This window comes from Arvicola amphibius, chromosome 10 (genome assembly GCF_903992535.2).
Source record: "Arvicola amphibius chromosome 10, mArvAmp1.2, whole genome shotgun sequence".
NCBI classification, from domain to species: domain Eukaryota; kingdom Metazoa; phylum Chordata; class Mammalia; order Rodentia; family Cricetidae; genus Arvicola; species Arvicola amphibius.
In genome coordinates this window covers 99,744,757-99,767,956 of record NC_052056.1, presented here as the reverse complement: position 1 = coordinate 99,767,956, position 23,200 = coordinate 99,744,757, and the positions used below count along the sequence as shown (strand labels likewise).

General features: G+C 43.5%; 1 protein-coding gene across 1 annotated transcript in view; it reads right to left on the bottom strand.

Annotated features, from left to right (window-relative positions):
- The window catches only part of Sdk1 (sidekick cell adhesion molecule 1), a 935,030-nt gene extending 913,186 nt beyond the window's left edge, over positions 1 to 21,844 (bottom strand). Inside the window, exon 1 of the mRNA XM_038345621.1 lies at positions 21,601 to 21,844. Within this exon, the coding sequence (XP_038201549.1) occupies positions 21,601 to 21,844 (244 nt within the window). The remainder of the gene's footprint in view (positions 1 to 21,600) is intronic.
- Positions 21,845 to 23,200: the final 1,356 nt, after the last annotated feature.

Sequence of the window (23,200 nt, the reverse complement as noted above, 5' to 3'; positions counted from 1 at the left end):
AAAAAAAAAACAAAGAAAACACTGTTTCTAAGCACTGTTCTCAGGTTGTTTGCACAGTAAACAATACTGAGCTACTGTCCCAGAACCCCAAAACTACTTTCCATATGTGTAGGTTTCCACAAGATACATTCATACATGCTGATGTGAAATGGTCTCTCAGACGCAGTAAGTGAAAGACAAGGGCTCTGGGGTCAACCTCCAGAGTTCACAGTATGCTATAATTCCTATAAGGTGTGTGTGTGTGTGTGTGTGTGTGTGTGTGTGTGTGTGTGTGTGTTTGGGGGAGAGGGGTAACATTATCATTTCCTCCAGCAGAGGGAACCATGGGACTGGGGAGCAGAAAAGCAGAGCTTCTTGTGGCCACACATTTCATATAGTAAGAACAGGCTAACCTACTTGCTATTTTTTCATAATTAGTATTACATAATAAAACAATATAAGTACAAATAAAACCCAAAGTTTTTGTGCCAACAAGATGGCTCAAGACATGTCAGCCTAACAGCCTGAGTTCAATTCCCAGAACCCATACTCTACACAAGCACTGTGCCGTCTGTGCAACCACTCACACACATACATACACATTCTTTTCAAAAACTTTCAAGTTCTGTGATGAAAAGATAACTCCATCTCCTTATTTCCCAAGATAAGTAAGGTGGGAGGTGAACTGAGGATATAGCTCAGCGGAAAAGCACTTGTCTAGCATGTGAGAGGCCCCAGGCTCAATCTACTTTATAAAATATTGATTATTTATTTATATCTATATGTGACTGTACATGTGTACGTGCACATGCATGCAGACACCTGTGGGAGTCAGATGAGAAAGTCAGATTGCATGGAATTGGAGTTACCGGCAATCTGAGTCACCTAGCATGGGTAAGTGCTGGGAACAGAGCTCTGGTCATCTAAAGGATAAACAAGCATTCTTAACTGCTAAGCTGCCTCTTCAGCCCCAAGGCATGCCTTTCTTAAGCATTCTTCTCAGCTGTTATACCTGTAAAGGTGCCTATTAACACTGCTCATATGTTGAACATGAAATAAATGTGTTACCATAGGTGGAAAAAAACACAGTTTTTGCAAACAAAGGAGAAACTGTAGAAAATTTGCTAGAGATGGGAAAAGAGAAAACATCCCATCAATTTAGAATATACCTAGATAATAAACGTATAAAGCAAAAGGGCATTTTGGCTCATGGTTTCAGAAAATAAAGTTAAGAATGCAGAGTGGAGCCGGGCGGTGGTGGCGCACGCCTTTAATCCCAGCACTCGGGAGGCAGAGGCAGGCGGATCTCTGTGAGTTCGAGGCCAGCCTGGTCTACAAGAGCTAGTTCCAGGACAGGCTCTAAAAAAGCTGCAGAGAAACCCTGTCTCGAAAAACCAAAAAAAAAAAAAAAAAAAAAAATGCAGAGTGGGACACAAATGTCCTCCTCTGCCCTTGGCCCACATACATAGTCACATGTACATACACCACACACATACACACATATATACAAAGTTTGTTACTTTATAAGGAAGGAAGCGACAGGAGTGGAGAGGGAAGGGACCAAGGGAAAGAAAAAGAAAGGGGAATATTCCTGGTCCCCAGTTAGTCTGGAAAGGAGAAAGACAACAGCAAAAATCAAAACATATGATGACTAATTTTGTTTGCAAGAATTAAATGCATAAAATCACCATTAAGAATCAATAGGGCCGGGAATATACAGCAGGCAAACACAGGCACAATAGGCTACCACCCTAAGTTCAGTGCCCAGAATCCACATGGTAGGAGAGAACTGACTTCCACAAGTTCTCCTCTGACTTCCCATGCACCTGGCACACCCTCATACACACGTAAAATATATAAATAAGTGTAAAACGTATGTGTTGGGGCTCCTTTGCTTGCCAGAAAAGCTTTATTACAATTTCACATTTGTAACATATTCCAAGTTGTTGCTATGCTCAGGAAGTACCTCCCACTGTAAAGGGTTTGAACATCATCTGCTCAAAAAAAGAGCAAGTCTGGCACATTTAAGCAAAAAGAGGGAAACACTAGAAAACAAATAGACAAGGGGAGAAAAAAAGCACCAGGCTTCAGGGATCTGCATGGTTCTATAAGAACAAGCTAAGAAATGCCAGGACAAAGAAATGACTGGGGTATCTTCACTCTTACCAGCACAGTTCTCAAAAATAAATAGATAGAAGATAGATAGATAGATAGATAGATAGATAGATAGATAGATAGATAGATAGATAGATAGATAGATGGATGGATGGATGGATGGATGGATGGATGGATGGATGGATGGATGGATGGGTGGGTGGGTGGGTGGGTGGGTGGGTGGGTGGGTGGGATAGATAGATAGATTATAGATGCACATTTGTTAACCCAAAGCCATCAAATTGTCACCTGTACAGCACTCACACCTGAAGCTCTAATTTACATTACATTTGTTATACTTCGACTTTTGAGTACTATACATACATATATTCTGATTTAAGTTCACTCCTTTTTGTGCACAATAATATTTCAAATTTTTGTGCATATTCCTGTGAAAACTTGAATGTACTGAATGGGTTCAATATCAGTGTTGTTATTGGGAGAATTTGACACTAGAATCAAAAAGATTACACAGGCCTAACCAGAAATCAATGGTACAAATGTGTTTATCAATCCATCTTTCAAAGGAGTTTTTTGTTGTTGTTCTGCCAAAAGAGCCCGTCAAGACAGTGTGAGCCTTTTTCAAGCAGAAGAACAAAATAAAGCCAAAAACGGTTCATTGAGGGGTCTCAAATAGTGGAATTTTTTTTAAATACCAAAATCCCAGTTTCCCATTCATCCACTTTCAGTGATTAAACCACATTCTTCCCCAAACCCACAGATTCACATTATGGTAAATAATTCTAATTGCTTTTGCATTTTAAAAGTTTCAAATGATTCTGTTTAAAACACAAAATATTAGAAATGCAGAGACAAACACCATAAGCAGGCTGGTCCATTCGTTCAATCATAGTACATCATTTTATAAATTAGTAACTTCTCGGCCACTTTCCACTAATATTACATTCTCATTACTTTTCTAACCTTTATGTTTTTCTATTATATGTAATATTCTTATTTCAAAAGTGATCTAAGTTTAATACAGAAAATCAGAAAACAGAACAGTAGTAGGACATAAGCCACCTGACTCTACTTTTCCAAGAGATGGAAGAGAGAAACCTGTGTTCAGAGGAGGCTCAGGTCAATCCCAGGGGCCAGCACAACACAAAACTTAGAGCAGCTGACTTTCTGTCAGATAGTATCATACATACTGATGAACATAAGACAGTCTGTCTCAAACAAGGTAGAAGATAAGAACCAACACTGAGGTTGCCCTCTGACCTCAATTGAGCCTAGCCTAATGGCAAGTTCCGGGCCAATGGAAGATCCTGCCTCAAAAAAAAAAAAAAAGGAATTCAAGGTGCCTCATGGTTTGTCTCTGGCCTCCTCCACAGGCAGACACATATGCACAAGTATGCATCCACATCCCCACATATATTACATGTATATGTATACAGAAAGAGGGAGAAAGAGGGAAAGGGATACAAGATACAGAAAAGGGACAATGTCCAAAGCATTAAGAATATTAAATAAAGCATGCAGGAGAATTGTCTATATTCTGCCAATTATGTTTTTTTTTTTTTTTTTTTTTTTTTTTTTTTTTTTTTTTTTTTTTTTTTTTTTTTTTGGTTTTTCGAGACAGGGTTTCTCTGCAGCTTTTTTAGAGCCTGTCCTGGAACTAGCTCTTGTAGACCAGGTTGGCCTCGAACTCACAGAGATCCGCCTGCCTCTGCCTCCCGAGTGCTGGGATTAAAGGCGTGCGCCACCACCGCCCGGCGCCAATTATGTTTTAAATAAACACTTACTGGCCAGTGGCCAGGCAGAAAGTATAGGTGGGACAACCAGACAGGAAGTAGAGGCGGCGCAATGAGAACAGGAGTATTCTGAGAAGAAGGAAGCTCTTCCCACAATCCTGCCCAGACACACAAGAAAGATGTGACCTGCCCCACCAAAAAAGGTACCGAGCCATGTGGCTAACATAGATAAGAATAATGGATTAATATAAGTTACAGGAGTTAATAAGAAGCCTGAGCTAATGGACCAATCAGTTTATAACTTATGTAGACCTTCTGTGTGATTCTTTGGGACCTAACGACTGTGGGAAATGGGCAGGACAGAAACCCCAACAAGCAGGCCCACATGTTACAAAAGCATATTAATACACTGCATGTTATATTGCATAAAGTATTCCATAATTTCCTTTCTCAATTGTTTTGGACTGTCTTCTCACCTATTAGAACCATTTCTATATGTTCTGTCCTCTTAGATACCAACACAAAATAGTAGTCTTCTTATGTGTTGTAAGAGTCACTGTGGAAGAAGCCAGAAAAATGTAAAACCTCATTATCCTGGTCAGGGTGACCTGCTGTGGACAGAGGATTCTAGCCAAACCAGTTTCTTCCCATCAGGAGGGAAAGAAGTCGGGGTAGACTAGCACTCTCCAAATGACCTCTCTAACTGGTATGTGACAATCCACGACATAATCCAGAAACCATGTGAAATTTTGCTTTAAAGGGATGAGGGGTTGCCAATATTATCTCATGTGTGATTCACCTGTAAACCCAAGAAATAGCAACATACAATGCAAAGTAGTTAGAGTTAAAAAAATAAACTCAAGAAACTGAAGAGATGAGAAGGCTTAATAGATAAAGCATGTACTGTGAGTATGAAGACTGTGGAGTTTGGGTCCCCATCAACAACATAAAAGCCAAGTCTACCTACAATCCCAGCACTCAGGAGACAGAGACAAATCCTGGGGCACGTAAGCTGCTGTACTAGCTCCTGCATTCAGCAAGAGACCCTGGATGGTAAATGGGGATAGCAATCAAGGAAGAACATCAACATCAACCTTTGGTTCCCAGACACACATATACATGTGAACATGCATACATACACATGTGCACACACATACACATGCAAATCAGCATTAAAAAGAAATATAAACTCAAACTTTGAGGCTAAATTATAACTTGAAAATTACTATAAAGGAGCTAAGCATAGTGGCACAAGCCTGAGGAAGGAAAATCTAGAGTTCAAGGCCAGCTTGAATTAATAGTGAGACCCTATCTCAAAAATTATCTAGAACTTGCTATAAACTATTTATGCATTGTCTCACAATCTTGATTCAGAGTCAGAGCTGTAGACCATCCATGGTGTCCAACATGTTATACTAGATTTCAAAGTTAGGAATTAGTGAGAAATCAGTAGAGGATGCTGCAAAGGACAACCCTCTCTTTCTAGCTGGTCCATCACATTCCTGCTTCCAAGTGATACTCTGAATGCCAAGGCTCCACTAGTTGCCCTGTGAAAGCCTTGATCTCCCTGATTCCATGCATCATACAAGCCTTCCAGTGAACCACATACATGCCCACTGCACCATGACAGAAAAAGAAAAAACTTCATCATTTCATATTATCTTTCTCACAGTGCAATTAACATCTGAATTAACTTCTACTCACAGTTATTAAATTGCAGTTTAATTTAAGAAATTATGTATAGTTGCCAGCTCTGGTGGCACATACCTGCAATTCTAGCTACTGGATACTGAGGCAAGAGAAACCTGCCCGTGCTACAGGGCAAGTTCAAGTCAGTCTGGGAAACTTAGACCATACCTAAAAATTAAAAGTAAAGAAAAGGCCTGGGAATATAGCTTTTTTAAAAAAGAAAGAAAAAACTGACTACATAAACTGAACTGGGGCACTTCTATTTCTAATGTAATGAGCTCAAGAGTTGTGAACATCTGCACAAAACATTAAGGGTCAACTGTATCATTTGCTGTATTTAATGTAGTTTGAAAGGATACAGTATAGAATGAGAAAAATTGAGTTAATTACCATATGCATTTTTTCATACTTTTACCTGGTGAAAATATAATTTGCTATCAAATTTTAAAGGATAAAATATATTGTTGCTTGCCAAAATCACCACATGTAACAGTGTTGCAAGCTACAGTTACTGCATTGCAACACAGTTGCTAGCTATGTGTCTCTTTAATGCATTACTCCTTCCCCTAAAATTGTATATCCTTTAACCAACATCTCTATGACTCCACCTGCCCATCCAGTTCCACTACCCCTCACACTCAGTCATTTTATACTTTAGGAGTAGAAATGCTAATACAGTCATCCTTCAGTATCCAAGGTGATCGGTGCTAGAATTAACCCCACTCACCACCAGATATCGAAATCTACAGATACTCCAGGCCCTTAGAGAAAATAATGTACTGCATACAGCTTATGTGCTTCTTTTAAAAAACTTAAAAATCATATTTCTTATGAGACCTAATACAGTATAAATGCAATGTAACAAGGTCTTAATATTAAATTGTTTAAGAAATAAGGGGGAAAGAATGTGTGAATGTTTGGTAAATACACAACTTTCCACCTGTGGTTTTGTTGGCAGATTCCATGGATTTGGATTTGGATTTGGCTGCCCATTAACAGTGGTACTCATTAACTAAGGTACTTACTCTTGTAAACCACAAGGTGACCGAGTTAACTTAAGGTTGGTGTGGATACATAGTTTCCTATCATTTAGCTACTTGGAGCTTATGCTCCTGATTTCAAGCTCTTTCTTCATGAAATACAACTTCTAGTCGTTCCTTTAAAAACTCTATGAATTACCTACTTTGTCTTTGTTTCACTCTTACACTTGAATTTTTTTTATGGATACAGATCCCTAGGTCAGTTGTTTTTCTTCCTCAAAACTTTGAAGATACTTCATCATCTTCTACGATAAACACCTGCCATTTTAAGCATCTGCTTACCTTAAATTGGTTCTGTTTTCTTTTCTAGTATTTCATCTACAGTGTATATATCTATGAAATTGTTTTTTTTCTTTCTTGGGACCCAATGTGCTTCTGGAATCTAAGAACTCATGAAAATTTTCTAGGAGCCTGGTAAGATGGCTCGGCAAGAAAAGGCACTTACTGTGCAAACCTGATGACCTGGGTTCAAACCCAGAACCCAAATAATGGTAGAAAGACAGAAAAGTTGTCCTCTAGTCTACACAAGTGCCATGGGACGTATACACCCCCCACATACATCATATACAATAACAATAATAATTTTTGAAATCCTGCCCATTGTATCTTCCAGTAGTATCTCCTGTTCTCTTTCTGAAAGCTCATGGGAGGTGATATTCGATGTTCTCATTCTAAAGTTCATGAATCTTTACCACTCATTTTCTATCTCTCTATCCCTCGGTACTGTATTCCAACCAATTTCCTCAAATCTCCTTTAAAAATCAATAGTTTTCTCTTCAATTATAGCTACTTGGCTGTATAACCTATCCATTGAGGTTACTTTTTAAAATTTAATGACCATAATTTTCATTTACAGAAGTCCTACTTGGTTCTTTCCCAAATCCGTTCTTCACTTTCTAATCTGTTCTTTCACTGTGGTCTGTTTTAATCTCTAGTAAATTCAAATTAAATCATCTCTTTCACGGGCCCTACCATCCCTACCTCCTCCTGACACACCCTCTTCTATTTGTAACATCTGCCAGCTCTCCTTCACAGTGACCCCTTTCCCTGTGTGGTTGGAACATGCCTGTACTGCAAGCTCATCTTTAGCACGAGCTTTCTTCTGCAAGAGTCATGGCTTTTCATTTGCTCTACAAGACTGTTTCTCACTTTGGAGCACTCAATTATTTTCCATAGTTCTGGACCATATTTTATGTTAATTTCTTGGTAGACAAATTGAGCTATAAAAAATTCTAAATTTGACACATGAACATCCCACCTGTGAGTTTCAGCTTTTGAAATGTCTTTTTCCTCCTAATTGTCATAACCCCCAGAAAACAGCAAGTTTCTGTGTCCTTTTCAAAACTAAAAGGTAGGTTTTTTTCAGTCTCTTAATAGATATCATAACCCTTTAAGATTTAATGCCAAGGGCATCAACTCCATTTTCCAACATTATACAAATGTCAGGCCAAGTCTTTCGCTCTCTTACAAAATACCCATCACTTCCACTACCCTAAGCCCTTAGGTGCTGCCCCAGGTTTGAAGTTACAGACATCAAGTCCCCAGTATAGCCCTAGTACAAGCCAAGATTATGTTTGATTGATTGTTTTTGTTATATTTTTCCCACAACTTCTCTGTATTTACAGCAGGGTAGAGATCTAAGCTCCCTATGTCAGCTTTCATAGTAATGTCTCTGCAAGCATTGGTATGTAAGAAATATAAAACTGAAGTAACATTACAAAATTGTGATAATACTTCTCATTTAGCCATGACAACAACCCGTATTTTATTCCCAGAATAAATATTTTTAACTTTCTTTTATTTATTTCTTTTTTATTTAGTCTTCGCATCTTTCACATCATGTTTATTTACCCATCTGCCCCCACCCAAAATAAAACACAATAAAATTTAAGAGAAAGGAAAAGGGGGGAGAAAAATGGAAAATTCTCATCATGGAAACTGTAGAGTGACACAGTGATTCATAAGTCAACCCCTTTATCCATACATCTTTACATGCAATAGTTCATTGCAAAGAATCACTGGTCTAGTTCAAGGCCCCTAGTCTCTTCTGCACCATCGATACTGAGCCCTCACTGGGACTCTTCCTGGACATCCTGTTGTAGCCCTGTGCCTTAGAGATCTAGCAGTCCTAAGTCCACAGTACCAACACACACACACACACACACACACACACACACACACCAGTGCTCCAGAAGATCACAGATTGGGTGATCAGCCTTCCAGCTCTCCCGTCTTCACCACCAGAGTGAGCTCTCCAGCATTGCCCTGGCTAATTCACTCCTAGCAGTAATGAGCAAGGATCAGGGCCAGTTCTCAGGCTTTCATGTCCTCATGGTCAGTTCTCTCTTACCTACATCTTCATGGCCAGCCCTACTGTGCTGCCCAGGTGAGCGGTAGCAGCCACTCTCCTGAGTGCTACAGCTGATGAGGGGCACAGTGAACATATTTCAAACTTAGAAAAAATATGTATTCCCAAGGTGTTTTAGGATCATCTCCTCACTGTGCATTCCAAACACTCCACAGTTTTCCTTGAGGATTTTCCACAGTAAGAGAACAAACTCTCAACTCCACTTGGCCCTGGCATATTCATTCTGTGATCAACTTTGGCTGTTAGAATCCAGCAATACTATTCTAGAAAAGATCCCCAATCCACATCAAATCAACAAAGCCAGGAGCCATTTCTTGGGGTCCTTATCAGTCACATCTCTACCATAATACCATTCAGGACATTCTATGATAGTGCCACTACCATGCCAACGGTTTGTTATTTCTATATTATCACATCAGTTCCCATCACCACACTCTTTCTCCTTGCAATTTATCTAGTAAACCACAGCAAAGCTACTATTAGTATAATGGCTCTTTAGTCATTCCAATTGTTCACAATGCCACTCTGTACCGCAGAAACTCATTAATCCCCAATACTATGGAGCCAGGGAGTGAATAGAGTGTGATTCCTGTCTACTGAAGTGTAAATAGCAATAACAATGCCAACAAAGCAACACTTACTGACTGAATGCTATGTACTAAGTAGGACCTTAACACTTTCTATGTAACCAGTCCTCACAACAGCTATATGAAATGGGTAAAATTAACAATCCTTCAAGGCAACAAAACAAGATTTAAAGATGATTAAGGGCTTGGAGATGGCTCAGTTGGCAAAGTATTTCCTGCACAAACATGAGGGGCTAAGTTTGTACTCCCTGAACCTATACAAAAAACTAAGGATGGTGGCCATGCAGCTATAATGCTAGTTCTGCGGAAGTGGATCCAGCTCACTAGCTAATCAGCATAGTCGAATGGGAAACTCCAATTGGTTCAGTGAGTGACCATTTCAAAAAATTAAGATGGAAAGTGATTGAGGAAGACACTCAACATTGACTTCTGGCTTCCACAAGCATGTGCACATACACAGGAACAGGTAGGCAAGTAAACACATTGTGCTGGCTAGTTTTATGTGCACTTGTCACAAAATAAAGTCATCTTGGAGGAGGGAACCACAAGTGAGAAAATGTTTCCATAAGAGCAGACTGTAGGAAGCCTGTAGGGCATTTTCTTAGTTAGTGATTGATGTGGGAGGGCCCGGTCCTTTGTGGATGGTGCCACCCCTGGGCTTATGTTCTCGGGTGCTTTTGGTCGTGGTGCTTTGTCACAGCAATAGAAACTCTAACTAGTAAACATGCACACACACAAGACTAAATAGCCCACCCAAGTAGCTGAGTCAGCTTTTGTTTCTGCCAAAGCCATTCTCCTAAGCAAAAAGCTAGTGTCTCCATGAATAGCTATAAAAAAGTTTAAGTTACTCCTCTAATTTTGAGCTCAGCTTCTGAACCTTCAGGGAACCTCACACTAATGTGTTCAAAACCTGGATCATGACCACACTGCCCAAGGGTCCAAGCTCAGGGACAACCATGTTCACCAACTGATCTTCCTAGAAAGAGGCCTGAATGTGGCCTGTGAAACTTCCTCATTCATACTCCAATGTACTGCCCAACTCTACTTTGTGCCCCCTAAATCCTAAACTATACTCACATCTCCAGTACGTAGGCCAAATCTGCTATTTCCTCCCTCCTCTACAGTTGCTGCTACTCAGTCTTCTATGGACATCATTCTAGTTTCTTCCATACAATCTTAATTTTGCAATACATGAAATGTTTTATCTCCCTTGAGATAATAATGAAAATACAAGCCTGACCCTGGCAGTACAGTAGTGCGTGTGGGTAATCCCAACTCAGGAGTTTGATGGACTGCAAGTCCTAGGTCAGACTTGACTGTATGGCAAGATCCTGTCACACACACATACCAAGACAAAACAAAACAAAAAAGAAAAAAAAAAACCTGATCGTTTCACAAAACCTGGGCTCAGGACCAAAGCTTTCAGTCAATCCTTATTTGAGGATCTGAAACTAAAAACATAAAGACCGACAACAGCTAGATTTCAGCTGTGCAAAGAAAACCATTTTCAACCGCTCAAGATGACAATGGCACAGAAGGAAGGAGACACACGAAAGAGGCTGTATCTGAGGGTGCCAGTGGGTGGGCAGACAGAGCTCTGCTACCGTGACTCAAACCCAGAGCCTCATGCATACCAGCATTATTCCTGGGCTCTCAATCCTGAAAGTTAAGTCTGGAACATGTCCAGGTCTGTCTAGGTGGCAATCCTGCTAGGCACATTATGACTCCCTTGGAAATATCCAATGAAATCTTTTTTATTTCTTCCTCTTTTTTTTTTTTTTTTTTTTTTTTTTTTTTTTTTTTTTTTTTTTTTTTTTTTTTTGTCCTGAAGAAATTCAGGTTGAGTTTCTAGTTTGTACACAGGAGACTTGCCTAAGAAAAAGACTCTAAAAGAGTCTAAAAGAGATGACAGCAGCAGGGAGGGGGGATAAGCCTGTGAGGCAAACACAAACATATTCTGCTTAAAGCAAAAGCACCATTATCCAGCAACTACATAAATATGTTCAACGTTTACAAGCTCATGACCTCCTTTCAAAGGTGTTAGAGAAAATGCTTTGGGGTAAGAGCCATGTTTGTTTGTTTAACGTTCTGCGAATTATTGCTGCTTATACTGAGAGCTATGGAAAAGCTTTTGAAAAAGAATACAGAGCAAAAGCAAGGACGACACGGGGACAGAAATGAACAAGCCACATCCCTGGAAGCTCATTTCTTTCAGGAATGGTTAGTACATGTGCTCACGTAATATAAATAAAATCTTTTTCTAGTGGCATGGCACCTCTATTCAATTTCCTGATTGTGATCTTATATTGCCAGGTATTATCAATTCATGATGGTTTTAGCCCAAAAATGCATATATATAAGTATCCTGAGAGATGATATGCAACAAAAATAAAGAAAATAAAGCTGTGGAAATAGCTGCATTCTATACAAACACCTTTTCTGTTGCCATCTGGTGGTTCATGTATAAATTTGATGCTGTCATGCAACTTACAGAAGAGCTTAGTCAGGAATAATCTCAGTCTCTCCTGCACCACGCATACCACCTGGAGACAGTATAGCTACAACTCCCCTTCAGTTTGAAAATGACTTTTTTCTCAAAAGAAAATCACCACACACACACAAAGTAACTCTGGAAAAGGTCATTCTCACCTAAGTATGATCAGTTATACCTGTGTCATACAAAATCCCTTCCTAACCCAAACCCGACAAGTGTTCCCAGGTTCAATAGCTAAATTACCACCACCTATTATTATCAGAAGTAACTATGTGCTGAAGTTCCCCTAAATAGTCATATTCCTCCCAGAACTCAAGCATTCTCTGGTTGCTACTATTTTTACTTTTATTTCATAAAGGCCATTCATCTTTGTAAAGCTGAGCTTCCAAACTTCTCATGGCAAAGAATCAGGTGGAGTACATAGAAAGTTCTGAAGGAGAGAAAAGACAACAAAACCTTATACCTGAGAATAACGTTGACTAGTAATTAGTTCCAGAGTCTCCCGTAGCCCATCATCTAAAATCCCACATCCTCCGGAAGCAGCCCTGTCCATTTTAAAATAATAACTGTTTTGAACACAGCAAAATCTAGCTGGTGCGATGGCTCAGCAGGTAAGCACATACTGTATGAGGCTGACAACCTAAGACTGATCCCTGGAAACCATAGTAGGAAGAGAGAACACATTCCTGAGAGTTGTTTTCTGGCCTTCCTCCACTGACTGGCATGCTGAGCATAAACATGCCACCACACATGCAGGTGTGTGCTGATACACACGTGCATGCAAATATATCTGATGTAGGATTCCTCTTATGCTGTGAAGATTGGTTAGTTAATAAAGAAAACTGGCTTGGCCTGATAGGGCAAAAGAATAGAGGTAGTCAGGGAAAACTAAGCTGAATGCTGGGAGAAAGAAGGGCAGAGTAAGAGAGAAGTCATGTAGCCCCGCCAAAGACAGATGCCGGTTGGAATCTTGCCTGTAAGCCACAGCCACATGGTGATACACAGATCACTAGAAATGGGTTAAATTAAGATGTAAGAGTTAGCCAATAAGAAGTTAGAGCTAACGGCCCAAGCAGTGTTTTAAATATTATAGTTTCTGTGTGGCTATTTTGGTTCTGGGTGGCCAGGACGAACAAGCAGCCTCCTCCTACATATATCTGGCACGTATACACAATAATAATAAAAATTAAAATAAATAAAAACATTAAAATAAAAAAACATTCATTAGGGGCTAGAGAGATGGCTCAGAAGTTAAGGGTGTTTGCTGCTCTTCCAGGGGAACAGAATTCAGTTCCCAGCACCTATGTCAGAAGGCTCATAACCCTGTACTTCCAACTTCAAGGAACCCAATGCCCTCTTCTGGCCACCAAGGGCACTTGCAAACATAGGGCATTTTACACACACACACACACACACACACACACACACACACAAATAAAAACTAAATTTTTTAAAACACTGAAGAAACCATAGTCTGACCAAATGTTCAATAAGCTAATTTCCAGAGATCAGTCAATTAATAAATTTACTTGACTGACAAGTCAGTTGTCAAGAACTCGAATTATTTAATTGATAGCTATTAACTTCTCTAGACACTGTATATCAATAGAATGGCAGCTAATCCTGTTAAAAGTGAAAAATTATTCTAGAGCTAATTTTAAGTAATTTTTAAATTACTGATGGTCACTGTCCAGTAAATCTAAACATCCTCATAGCCATCATTATTCCATCTCTGTTTAAATTTCTCACTGCATTAATTGCCACCAGATTTAGATTCGTCATGCTCTTTCTTCTTCCAGCCATTTAGATAAATACATGTCTCCTATTTTAAGAATATTTATTCCTACAAACTTCAGGCTTACACTGATAAATTACGGCACTAATTTGTTTTACAGAACCTAAAATTTTGAGCATGAACCATTTTCGGGCTGTAGCAAATCTATCACACATTAGACAGCAGCACCTAAGGAGAAATATTGCATTGCACCAGTTGTCTTCAACACTATATATATACACCCTGACAATGGTGAAGCGAAAGGAAGCAGTTCCTAGGAGCGAAGACATATGGAGTCACAGAGCCCCAGACAGCAGGCACACTCGGAGACTCTGGAGACACGGAGAAGGGATATCAACACAGAAGAGGAGAGAATCAGAGCAGAACGACTCTGAACATCGACTCACTAGTCTAAGCTCCACCACCACCACCTTTCACAGGTAGGAAAATACACTAAGGAGAGGCCAGCAGGCTTCCCCACACTGCAAGGTGGTTTCAAACAGAGATAAATAAAAGCCAGGGTTACAGATAGTTAGCCCAACACTTTTTCTACCTACCACAGTCATGTTTCTACGAAAGTTTTAGAGAAATTATTCTCATCCCCACAAAGTAGAAGATGAGGCCAAGCCATAGTCTCTGGCTTTGGAGCTGCTTGTCATGAATCAAACCTTGTACCTACCAGAATGGCAAAGGTATAAAAACATACAGCAATGTTCTGGAGTTGTTTATTTGTTTGTTTGTTGCTTTGTTTTGTTGTTGTTTCACTTCTACAGATTGGGGAGAGAAAACTGTATTAATGTGATGAAGCTATAAATGTAGTATTTCTCGAGAAGGTCTCAGGTGTGAGACCTGTAACCAGCAGGAAGGTATCTACCAAAGAACAGACTTCTGCATTCCAGGGAGTCACTGAAAAGCTTATCACAGGGATTTGATTGTGTAGCTATGGATGGCAGGAAGTGACAGAACAATGGTCCTGACAAAATACACTCTCCCCCAGGACTAAGATTACAAATATTTGTACACTCTTATTAAAAGAGATGCAAAACTTAGGGGGAGTTTCTAATGTCTTGTAGAAATGCTGATGTCAAATTAATTACATTAAAGGAAACTACAAACTTAGAATGTTCATATGTATTGCTGCTTACTATAACTATTAAGTGAGCAATGATATGCATATTAAAATTTTATCTTTAAATAATTCACTGACTGTCTATAGCACACCTTTTGAACTATATCCCAAACCACCCTCGGCTTTACTCAACTGCCAAGCATGGGACTCATGGGGTCCTTTTTCTCAATACCATTTTTGCTTAGAAAATCCAAAGCCAGAGCCTATACAAATCTCAATGCTCCTCCTTACCCTGTGTCCATTTCACGACATGATTATAGTGAGAAGATATCATTAACCTGACCTCTGTGACCCGTAAACACGAGTCAGAAGAAGGCAGTGAAGTACCATGCAACCTAAAACTCCAATCCCATGTGGCAATCAAGCACTCTTAGAAGGGAAACCTAAAACTTAGTTAACTGCAAAGCCTGTATCATGTAGACACCAGCCTCATTCACAGTGTCCACTTTGTCTGAAGCAGGTATTTAGGATACAGGACTTCCCAGCTGGGTACAATCCCAGCAGGTGGCTGAACTTAACTGTTTGCTGTTAGAGAACACACATACTACCGCAAAGCAGTAACCAAAAGATCTACTGGTGCCTTACAGTCTCCACCTCTGTAAGCCTTAAATTCAGTGCACATTAAAGTAGAAAAAAGAATTTTTCAAATGTTCTCCAAAAAGAACCGGCATGTTTATTCCTGGTGGTTCACCCTGGCATGGCAGCACACTACGCACTTCACTGGAGTTCAAGTTATAGCGTAGAAAGGAAAATGAGTGGAAGGGAGGCAATACCAAAGTGGCAGAAACTATTTTATTAGGGGGCAGGGTTTGAATACAGAAGATGGTGTGCACATTTCTCCTCTCTGTCCTCAGAATTCTCCAATATGATTTTATTGGCAATCATGACTGTGAGGTAAACTGAGTCACGGTCAGGTCAGTCCAGAGACTACTTAGAGTTTCACCCATCATCTTTCTGCACTACGGATCAGAGTGTTCCTATTGTCTTCTTTCCTCCAAAGGCACAGGCTCCAGGGAGACCTAAGCTATGTTCATAGATCCTGGATCTGGCTTTTCTTTCAGGCTCCACCAGCACTCCTCCTGGAGCCTTGAGCAAATCAGTTACCACCTCCACATCGAGATTCCCCACAGATAAAAGAACAAAGCGCTACCTTCTCTCAAGAGTTGTTCCGATCTGTGAGATGGCTCAGTGGGCAAGGGTGTTTGCTTCCAAGCTGACAGCCTGAGGTCAATCCCTGGGACCCTCATGGTGGAAGGAGAGAAAAAGGCCTCACAAGTTTTCTTCTGTCCTCCACACTGGTGCTGCAGTACATGTACACGCACATACAAATGTTTTTCTAAAGAACGGGGGCATGTGAAGAAACTCATCCTTGGTTCATAAGGGACCATTAAGGTAGGTTACATGCAGACCTCATAGAAAAGTCACCCAATCAAGTGACGAGCAGCCCTCTGTTAAGTGTGCAGGCATCTGGGGAGATTCTGTTCAGCCTATAGTGAAGCAAGGTGGTCTGGAACCCATGATCAGGTTCAAATTCAAACTACAGAGTTAAGGAACTGGTCCAGAGGGTAAGAGGAAGAGGGGACACAAAACACATCTGGATTAATGGAAAACAATAGGAGCTTAAAGGGAGACTAGACTTGCAGTGACCTCAATTAACACTGCTTTGTTATTTCTCCATCAAACAAGTGGCAGAAAGGACAATTAGCAGACGTCACCCCCAGCTGGGAAATGGCATGAAGAAAATGGCTCAGACCACAGGAGAACAGGGTAAGAGTCCCAATAAATTCAGTGAGATTATGGGATTAGCAACACAAAGATAGAAACAAAATAGAATATGATAATCTCACATGTAGAACCCCTTTCTTTAAAAAAAATATGCCTGGGTGTTTTTCCTGAAGGTATGTATACATGTGCACCAAATGCGTGCAGTGCCCTCTAAGGCCTGAAGAGGACATCAGTTACAGATGGTTGTGAGCAGCCCTGTGTGCGCTTAACCACTGAGTCATACAGTACACCGAACACTTTTTCTTCTGAAACCTAGCAGGTCTGGGGTGAAGCCTAGACACGATAAACTGGGTATGGTGGTACATGTCACAGAATCCAAGAACTCGGGATGTAGAAACTGAAGGAAGTTCAAGGTCATCCTTACATACACAGTGAGTTTGTTTGGGGAGCCTGAGTCACAGGAAACCCTGTCATATAAATAAATGACACTAATGATTCTAATGCAATCCTAGGGGTAGCACAAGTCAGGAGCTGAATGAAGAGTTTCATTAGTAAGGAACACAATGCAGACTAAAAGGGCTGCATAGGAAAGACCTAGGCAGGGTTTGAACAAACCAGATCCATAAAAGCCACTAGGATCTGAAGGCTTGGGGACAAGATTAAAGGAGGGAATGGAGTCACACAGAACAGTGGTCCCCAAACCTGACTAATCATCAGAACCAACTGGGGAGTCTGGAGATCCTACTGCTTAGGTCAAACCTCAAGTCAACAAAGTCTAGAAGTATACTTCTGCCTCAAAGCTCCCAGAGGAGTCCAGTGTGCAGCCAAGCTGTGAAACACTGGCTTAGGGAAGTTTCCAGAAATCAGCTGGTAACTGGAGTGAGACAGCAAAGCAATGTAGCCAGGGATTCGTAAATGGCAGTGGACATGAGAGTCACCTGGAAAGTACTTGGTGGTTCACTCGAAATGAGTTGGTCCTGCATACCCTCAAATGTCCACCTGATTCTAATGTGCACCAGGAAACAACATTTTAGTTTTTTGAAACAGAAGCTCTCTGAAGCCAGAGCTTAGCAATTCTACTAACCTGATTGGCCAAGCAACTCTAAGGGATCTCCCCTCTTTCAGTGCCTAGGGTCATCAGGACTTTTAAGTGGGTGCTAAGGATCTGAACTCAGCTCTTCATATTTACCCAGCAAGCATTTTATCAGCAGAGTCATCTCCTCAGCTCCAGATAAACAGAATTCTCCATCTCAAGATACCCCTGTCCCTCTGATGCATCCCTTGCCTCAGAAGCTCTCTTTCTGAACCACTCATACTTGGTGCACAGCATAAAGAAAGCATGTATTGCTTGCCACTTTTCTTCCATAACTAGTGACTTGGCGTTTTAGGAATCCAGACGAGTCATGAACAATTAAACACACACCAATAAGCAGAGTATATTCCATTTCCATGTACAGAGAAGAAACTGCAGTACGCACTGAAGTTATAAGATCCAAACCTGGTACTTCACGTCATGGTCAGAAATAGATTCCTGCTTGTAACTTCAGCCATACATTTATAACTTTTACTAAACATGTTGCCCTTGTTGTCTGCTAGAAATCACTACCAAGCTGACCCATAGACATATTCTAAGAGGAAAAGTCTACAGAGGAATTAGGAACAGCCTTAGATAGATACACAGTATCAATATGGCATTATGACAGTTTCAACTTAGTGGTAACTGTTCCATGCAAAATGTTACATTTTATCTGATAAGATTCTAGAGAATGCATTCCTGTGCATGTGACCAGCTCATCATCTCATCAGAAATCTCGACAGCGGCACCGGAATTTTCATTTTCAAGATACATGAGGTTTTGTCAAATGGTGACATCTCCTCTGTAATATGAATTTCCAATATAATATAGAAAATGATGGATATATTACACATTTCACGTAGCACAAAGAACAAAAACCTGTCGATGACTTTAAAATTTGTGACAACCTATTTTAAATTTTACACTAAAAGGTCTGCATACTTTCTTGCACCATATAAATGTGAAACAGGTGCCTGTGCTTTTATTGGCAACAAGGAAATAAAAGATCCCTCTCTTTGAAAAGTATGGCTGCTACCTTAGTACATGTATTTATACAATGAATGATTTTCACTAATTGCAGTTGTGAAAGGACAACACCTTACATGGCCTGCAAGATGCAGCTGAGAAAGTCTGATACAGTTTGAACAAGGCCTCTAGCAGATCTTTTCCACTGTTCAAAGTGGTGAGCCAATCTTGAAACATATAGGTGACTGCCAAGTGAAAGTCACTTTCATTTTTGAGACGAGAAACTGAACTCCATCTCTGAAGGTCATCCTAAGTGATCTCGATTTCTTCACTTGAACCTGGTTTTTCTCACAAACTAGATTCCATTTTACACAATCAGTAGATGCTTTTCCTTCTGGATAACATCCTCAGGTAAAAGGTGGCACAAAAAAGTGAAATGAGTATATTAGGTGTGAAGGGGTTAAAGTAATCAGAAACACACGGTGATTTGTTTCCATACAGAAGACAAGACAGGGCATTTATTAAAACCTAAGGGAAAGAGAGCTGCCACCCAGATAACATTAGATAAGCTCAAATAAAATATTAAGTTATAAGGTTCTTGTTAAGCTATCTCATTGTAATTTTTAAAGTCAGACTTTTAAGTATTACATTGAAATTATTGGGCTTTTTACCACACATAACTCATTAGTATACAGAACACAGAACAGAGCTATTCATAATGTAAGTATAAAGTTCCTATTCCCTTCGATCTCCAAATACTCAGCGCCTTATTTTGGTAAGCTTCCAGGATAAAAGCAATGAACTCGGAAGTTAATTTTTCTAAACTACCAAGAGAAAAACCAGGTTCACCAATCAGTTTTAAAGACTCCATCAAAAGTCATGTTAACACGATTATGTCTGCTTTTTCTGGTTTTGGACCAGCGACCTCCCGGGCAAGAGGAAGCTGACTGGCACACGTATGCTTCAGGTTTAAGCAGACGAAATCCAGATTTAGGAGGGAAAGCTCTTTCCGGAGAGATTCCATCTCCATTTGCAAAAGGTCACCTGGAATCCGCAGATCCCCTTTGCTTCTTTTAGAGAACACCTCTGTGCTCCAAGCTGAAGCCAACCGAGGGAGAAAAACAAAGCCCGGAGGCAAAGCTGTGGGCTCTCAAAGTTTTGCTCCACCGAGTACAAGGCACCCACTTGGGGAGAGGGATCAGGACTGGGAGGGGGCGGCCCTAGAGAGGCGGGGGAGGGCGGCTTGTGGTGACTGGCACTTGATATTTGAAGTCCACCGCGGTTGTCACTCATCGTTAACAAGATTCGGCGGTGCAGACTCAGATACGAATCAGCTCGTGTTTAATCAGTGCAATAGGACGCGCTGGGCGTTCTTTGAAGCCCTGGTGGCTGGGGCTCAACTTTAAAGGTTCTTCCGGGGCTCCAATTTAAAAAAAAGGAGAAGAAGAGAAAGAAAATTCAACACACAACACAGGGCGCATTCTCCGGCGACTCATTGTCAGCGCGCTCCGATCGCTGCGCGGATTAGAAGCACACCGCATTAACCCTTTTGCTGCCTCCAGACCTAGTGACCCACAGTCCTGATTCAGAGGGTGGGAGACCCTAAAGGCTCGCAACGTTCCCAGCGCTGCGCCAAGGGGCACCAACAACCCCGAGGTCACTCCAGGCCTCACCCATAAAGTCTACCCTGGAAGATCCACCCCAGGCGGCGCGCACCCCCAGAGTCCACCCCAAAGCCGTCCACTCCAAGCAGCGCCCGCCCATCTAGAGTCCGTCCAAAATGCCAACACTCCCAGGGTCCGTGTCAGGGTTATCTACGCCAGTAGCGTCCATCACCAAAGTACACCCCCAAAGATACCTAGCCATAGCGTACCCCAGGCTGAACGCAGCCGACAGGATCCAGCCCACGAGTGTCAACCCTAAAGTCCACCAGGGATGTGTACTCATATAATCTAGGGGGTAACCATTCAAACAGCCCATTCCAGGGGTGTGCGCTCTAGTGTCTCACACCCCCACGGCCTAGCCCCTACGCAGCCATTTCTAAAGTCCACCCAGGGGATGGCCATTCCTAATAAAGCCCATGCCAGGTGGCGCCCACTCCAGGAGTCATCCCAGGGGCGTGTATCCCCGCAGCTCAGCCGAGAGGAATGCATCCTTACTTCACCCCAGGGGTGTCACCCCAAGACTGGGCGACCCTAAAGCTCAGTCCTGAGGAATCCACCTGCAAAGTCAACTCAAGTATGACCACCCATAACATAGTTCATCCCAAAGGTGTCAACCTAAGGTTATGCAGACCTGAAACTCAGCTCAAAGGTATCCACTCATAACATAGCCCATCCCAGATGGCGCTCACAAAGTATACCACAGGATGTCACCCCAAGATTATTCACCCCTGAAGCCCAGCCCATAGATGTGCACTTGCAAAGTCACCTCGGAGATATCCGCTCATAATGTAGACCAGGAGGGGCCCACAAAGTCCACCCCAGGGGTGTCACCCAATATTGTGTACTCCTAAACCTCTGCCCAGAGGTGTCCACCTGCAAAGTCACCTCTGGAATGACCACTTATATTTTAGTACACCCTGAAGGTGTGACCCTAAGATTCGGCAGCCCTGAAACTCAGCCCAGAGGTGTCCACCCACAACACAGCCTATCCCAGGTGGTACCCACAAAGTACACCCCAGGGTGTCACCCCAAGATCGTACAGCCCCGAAGCCCAGCCCATAGGTGTCCACTTGCAAAGTCACCTCAGAGATATCCATCCCTAATATAGACCAGGTGGCTCCCACAAGTTAACCCCTGGGGTGTCACCCCGGGCAGCGCGCGCTCCAAGAGTCCACCCCGGGATTGCGCACCCCTAAAACCCACCCCGGGTAGCGCCTACAAAGTCCACCTCGGGGTGTCACCCCGGCCAGGCCCGCACCTACCTTGCGCCAGCGCCCGCAGCAAGTGCAGCTGGAGCAACAGCAGCGCCCACAGCCCGCGGCCCAGCCTCAACTTTGCAGCCCGCCGGCCCGCGCCCGGCTCGGGGGTCTGGGGCGCCGCTCGCAGCCCGGGGCGCTCGGGGTCGCAGTGGTGGCCGGTCCCGCTCCTCCGCGGCCGCCCGGGCCCCGCACGCTCAGGGGGCGCCGCGCCACCGCCGCCCGCCACCAAGGGCCGGGCGCGGGCCATGCCGCGGAGCCGCCACCCCTGGGCGCCGCGGGACGGGCAGGGCGGGCGGGAGCGCGCAGACCCGCTGAGGCAGCGGCGGGTGCGGAGGGGCGGCGTCCGGGCTCCGATGAACAGCGAGACGGGGCCGAGGAGAAGTTGTCAGCGAGCGGAGAAATGCCCGGCACGTCGCCCTGGCTCCTCGCAGCCGCGCAGCGCCGGGCCCGCAGCGCTCTCTGAGGGGAGCTGAGCAGAACGCCTCTGCCGCCGCCGCCGCCGCCGCCCCCGCCCGGCGCTGTGGAGAAAGTGCGCCCGCCCGCGCGCCGGCTCTCGCCTCGGCCGCCGCCGCGACCGCCGCGCCCCATTCACAGCCCGGCCGCACGCGCCGCCCGCGCCCGCCGCCCGCCTCTGATTGGCTGAGCCCCGCGGCTCTCGCACCCTGGACCCGCCCCCACGGTGCTCGCTTGTTTTCAAACTCGCCGCGCCCGCCCGCTTGCAATTTCGTGCCGGGGCCCACAGCAACTTCCCGCGCCCGCTGCGCCCCCTAGGGACCCGCAGCGGGGATTGCAGCAGGCGCGCCGTCTCGGCTCGCGCTTCCCCGGCGGGCCTGTCTGCGGGATGTGCTCAGGCCGGGCGGTGCCTATTCCCTCATGGGGGGGGCCCCCCCGGGGCTGAGCCTCGAGTCCCGCCGGTGAGATGACAGGTGTGGCGGCCCCTTGCATCGCGGGCCCAGGCGTTCCAGAGGGATCCCCGAGCGAAGGGCTGGTGGGCACGCCCCTCCGTGAGTCCCGGGAGCCTGCTTCCAGCCAGGGACTCCGGTGCTGGGGTGGTGAGCCAAGTTGCTGTCATTGCAAAGGAGAAAGGCGCGCGAGCGTGTTTGCAATTCCCAGCAACCGGAGGCACCGTAGGGAGCAAACACTCGGCCTGTTCCGAGGAGTGGGCACGGCTTTGGAGAAGCGTCCAAGGTCATGCGTGACCAACAGGACCACAGCACAGGGCGCTTCCCCTTGTGCCAGGGAGGATCTGGAGGAAGGGCCTGCTGGGGAAAGGATCGGACATCCCAGGGTCTGAGGAGCCTGCTGGGGTGGAGGGATGGGGTTGGGCGCGGACCCTCAGCAGCATGTGGTAACCATTAGCTGAGTTTATGGGGTGAACTCAGCACGCTGGAGCCGAGAAGCTTGGATTTTTTGGGAAGGGAGCTGGGAGGTGACAGTCCAGTCCTACGTTATTGGGAGTTGGCGGGAACGTGTGGTGGTGTTTGAGTGAGGTCATGCATGACTAGAAGGCCAAGGAGACAGGGAGTGTGCACAGCAAGGCTCTGGCTCCCTAGAAAGTGCGCTGTGTCAGCTTTCAAAGTACTGTTGTTGTGTTGAGCGTTCC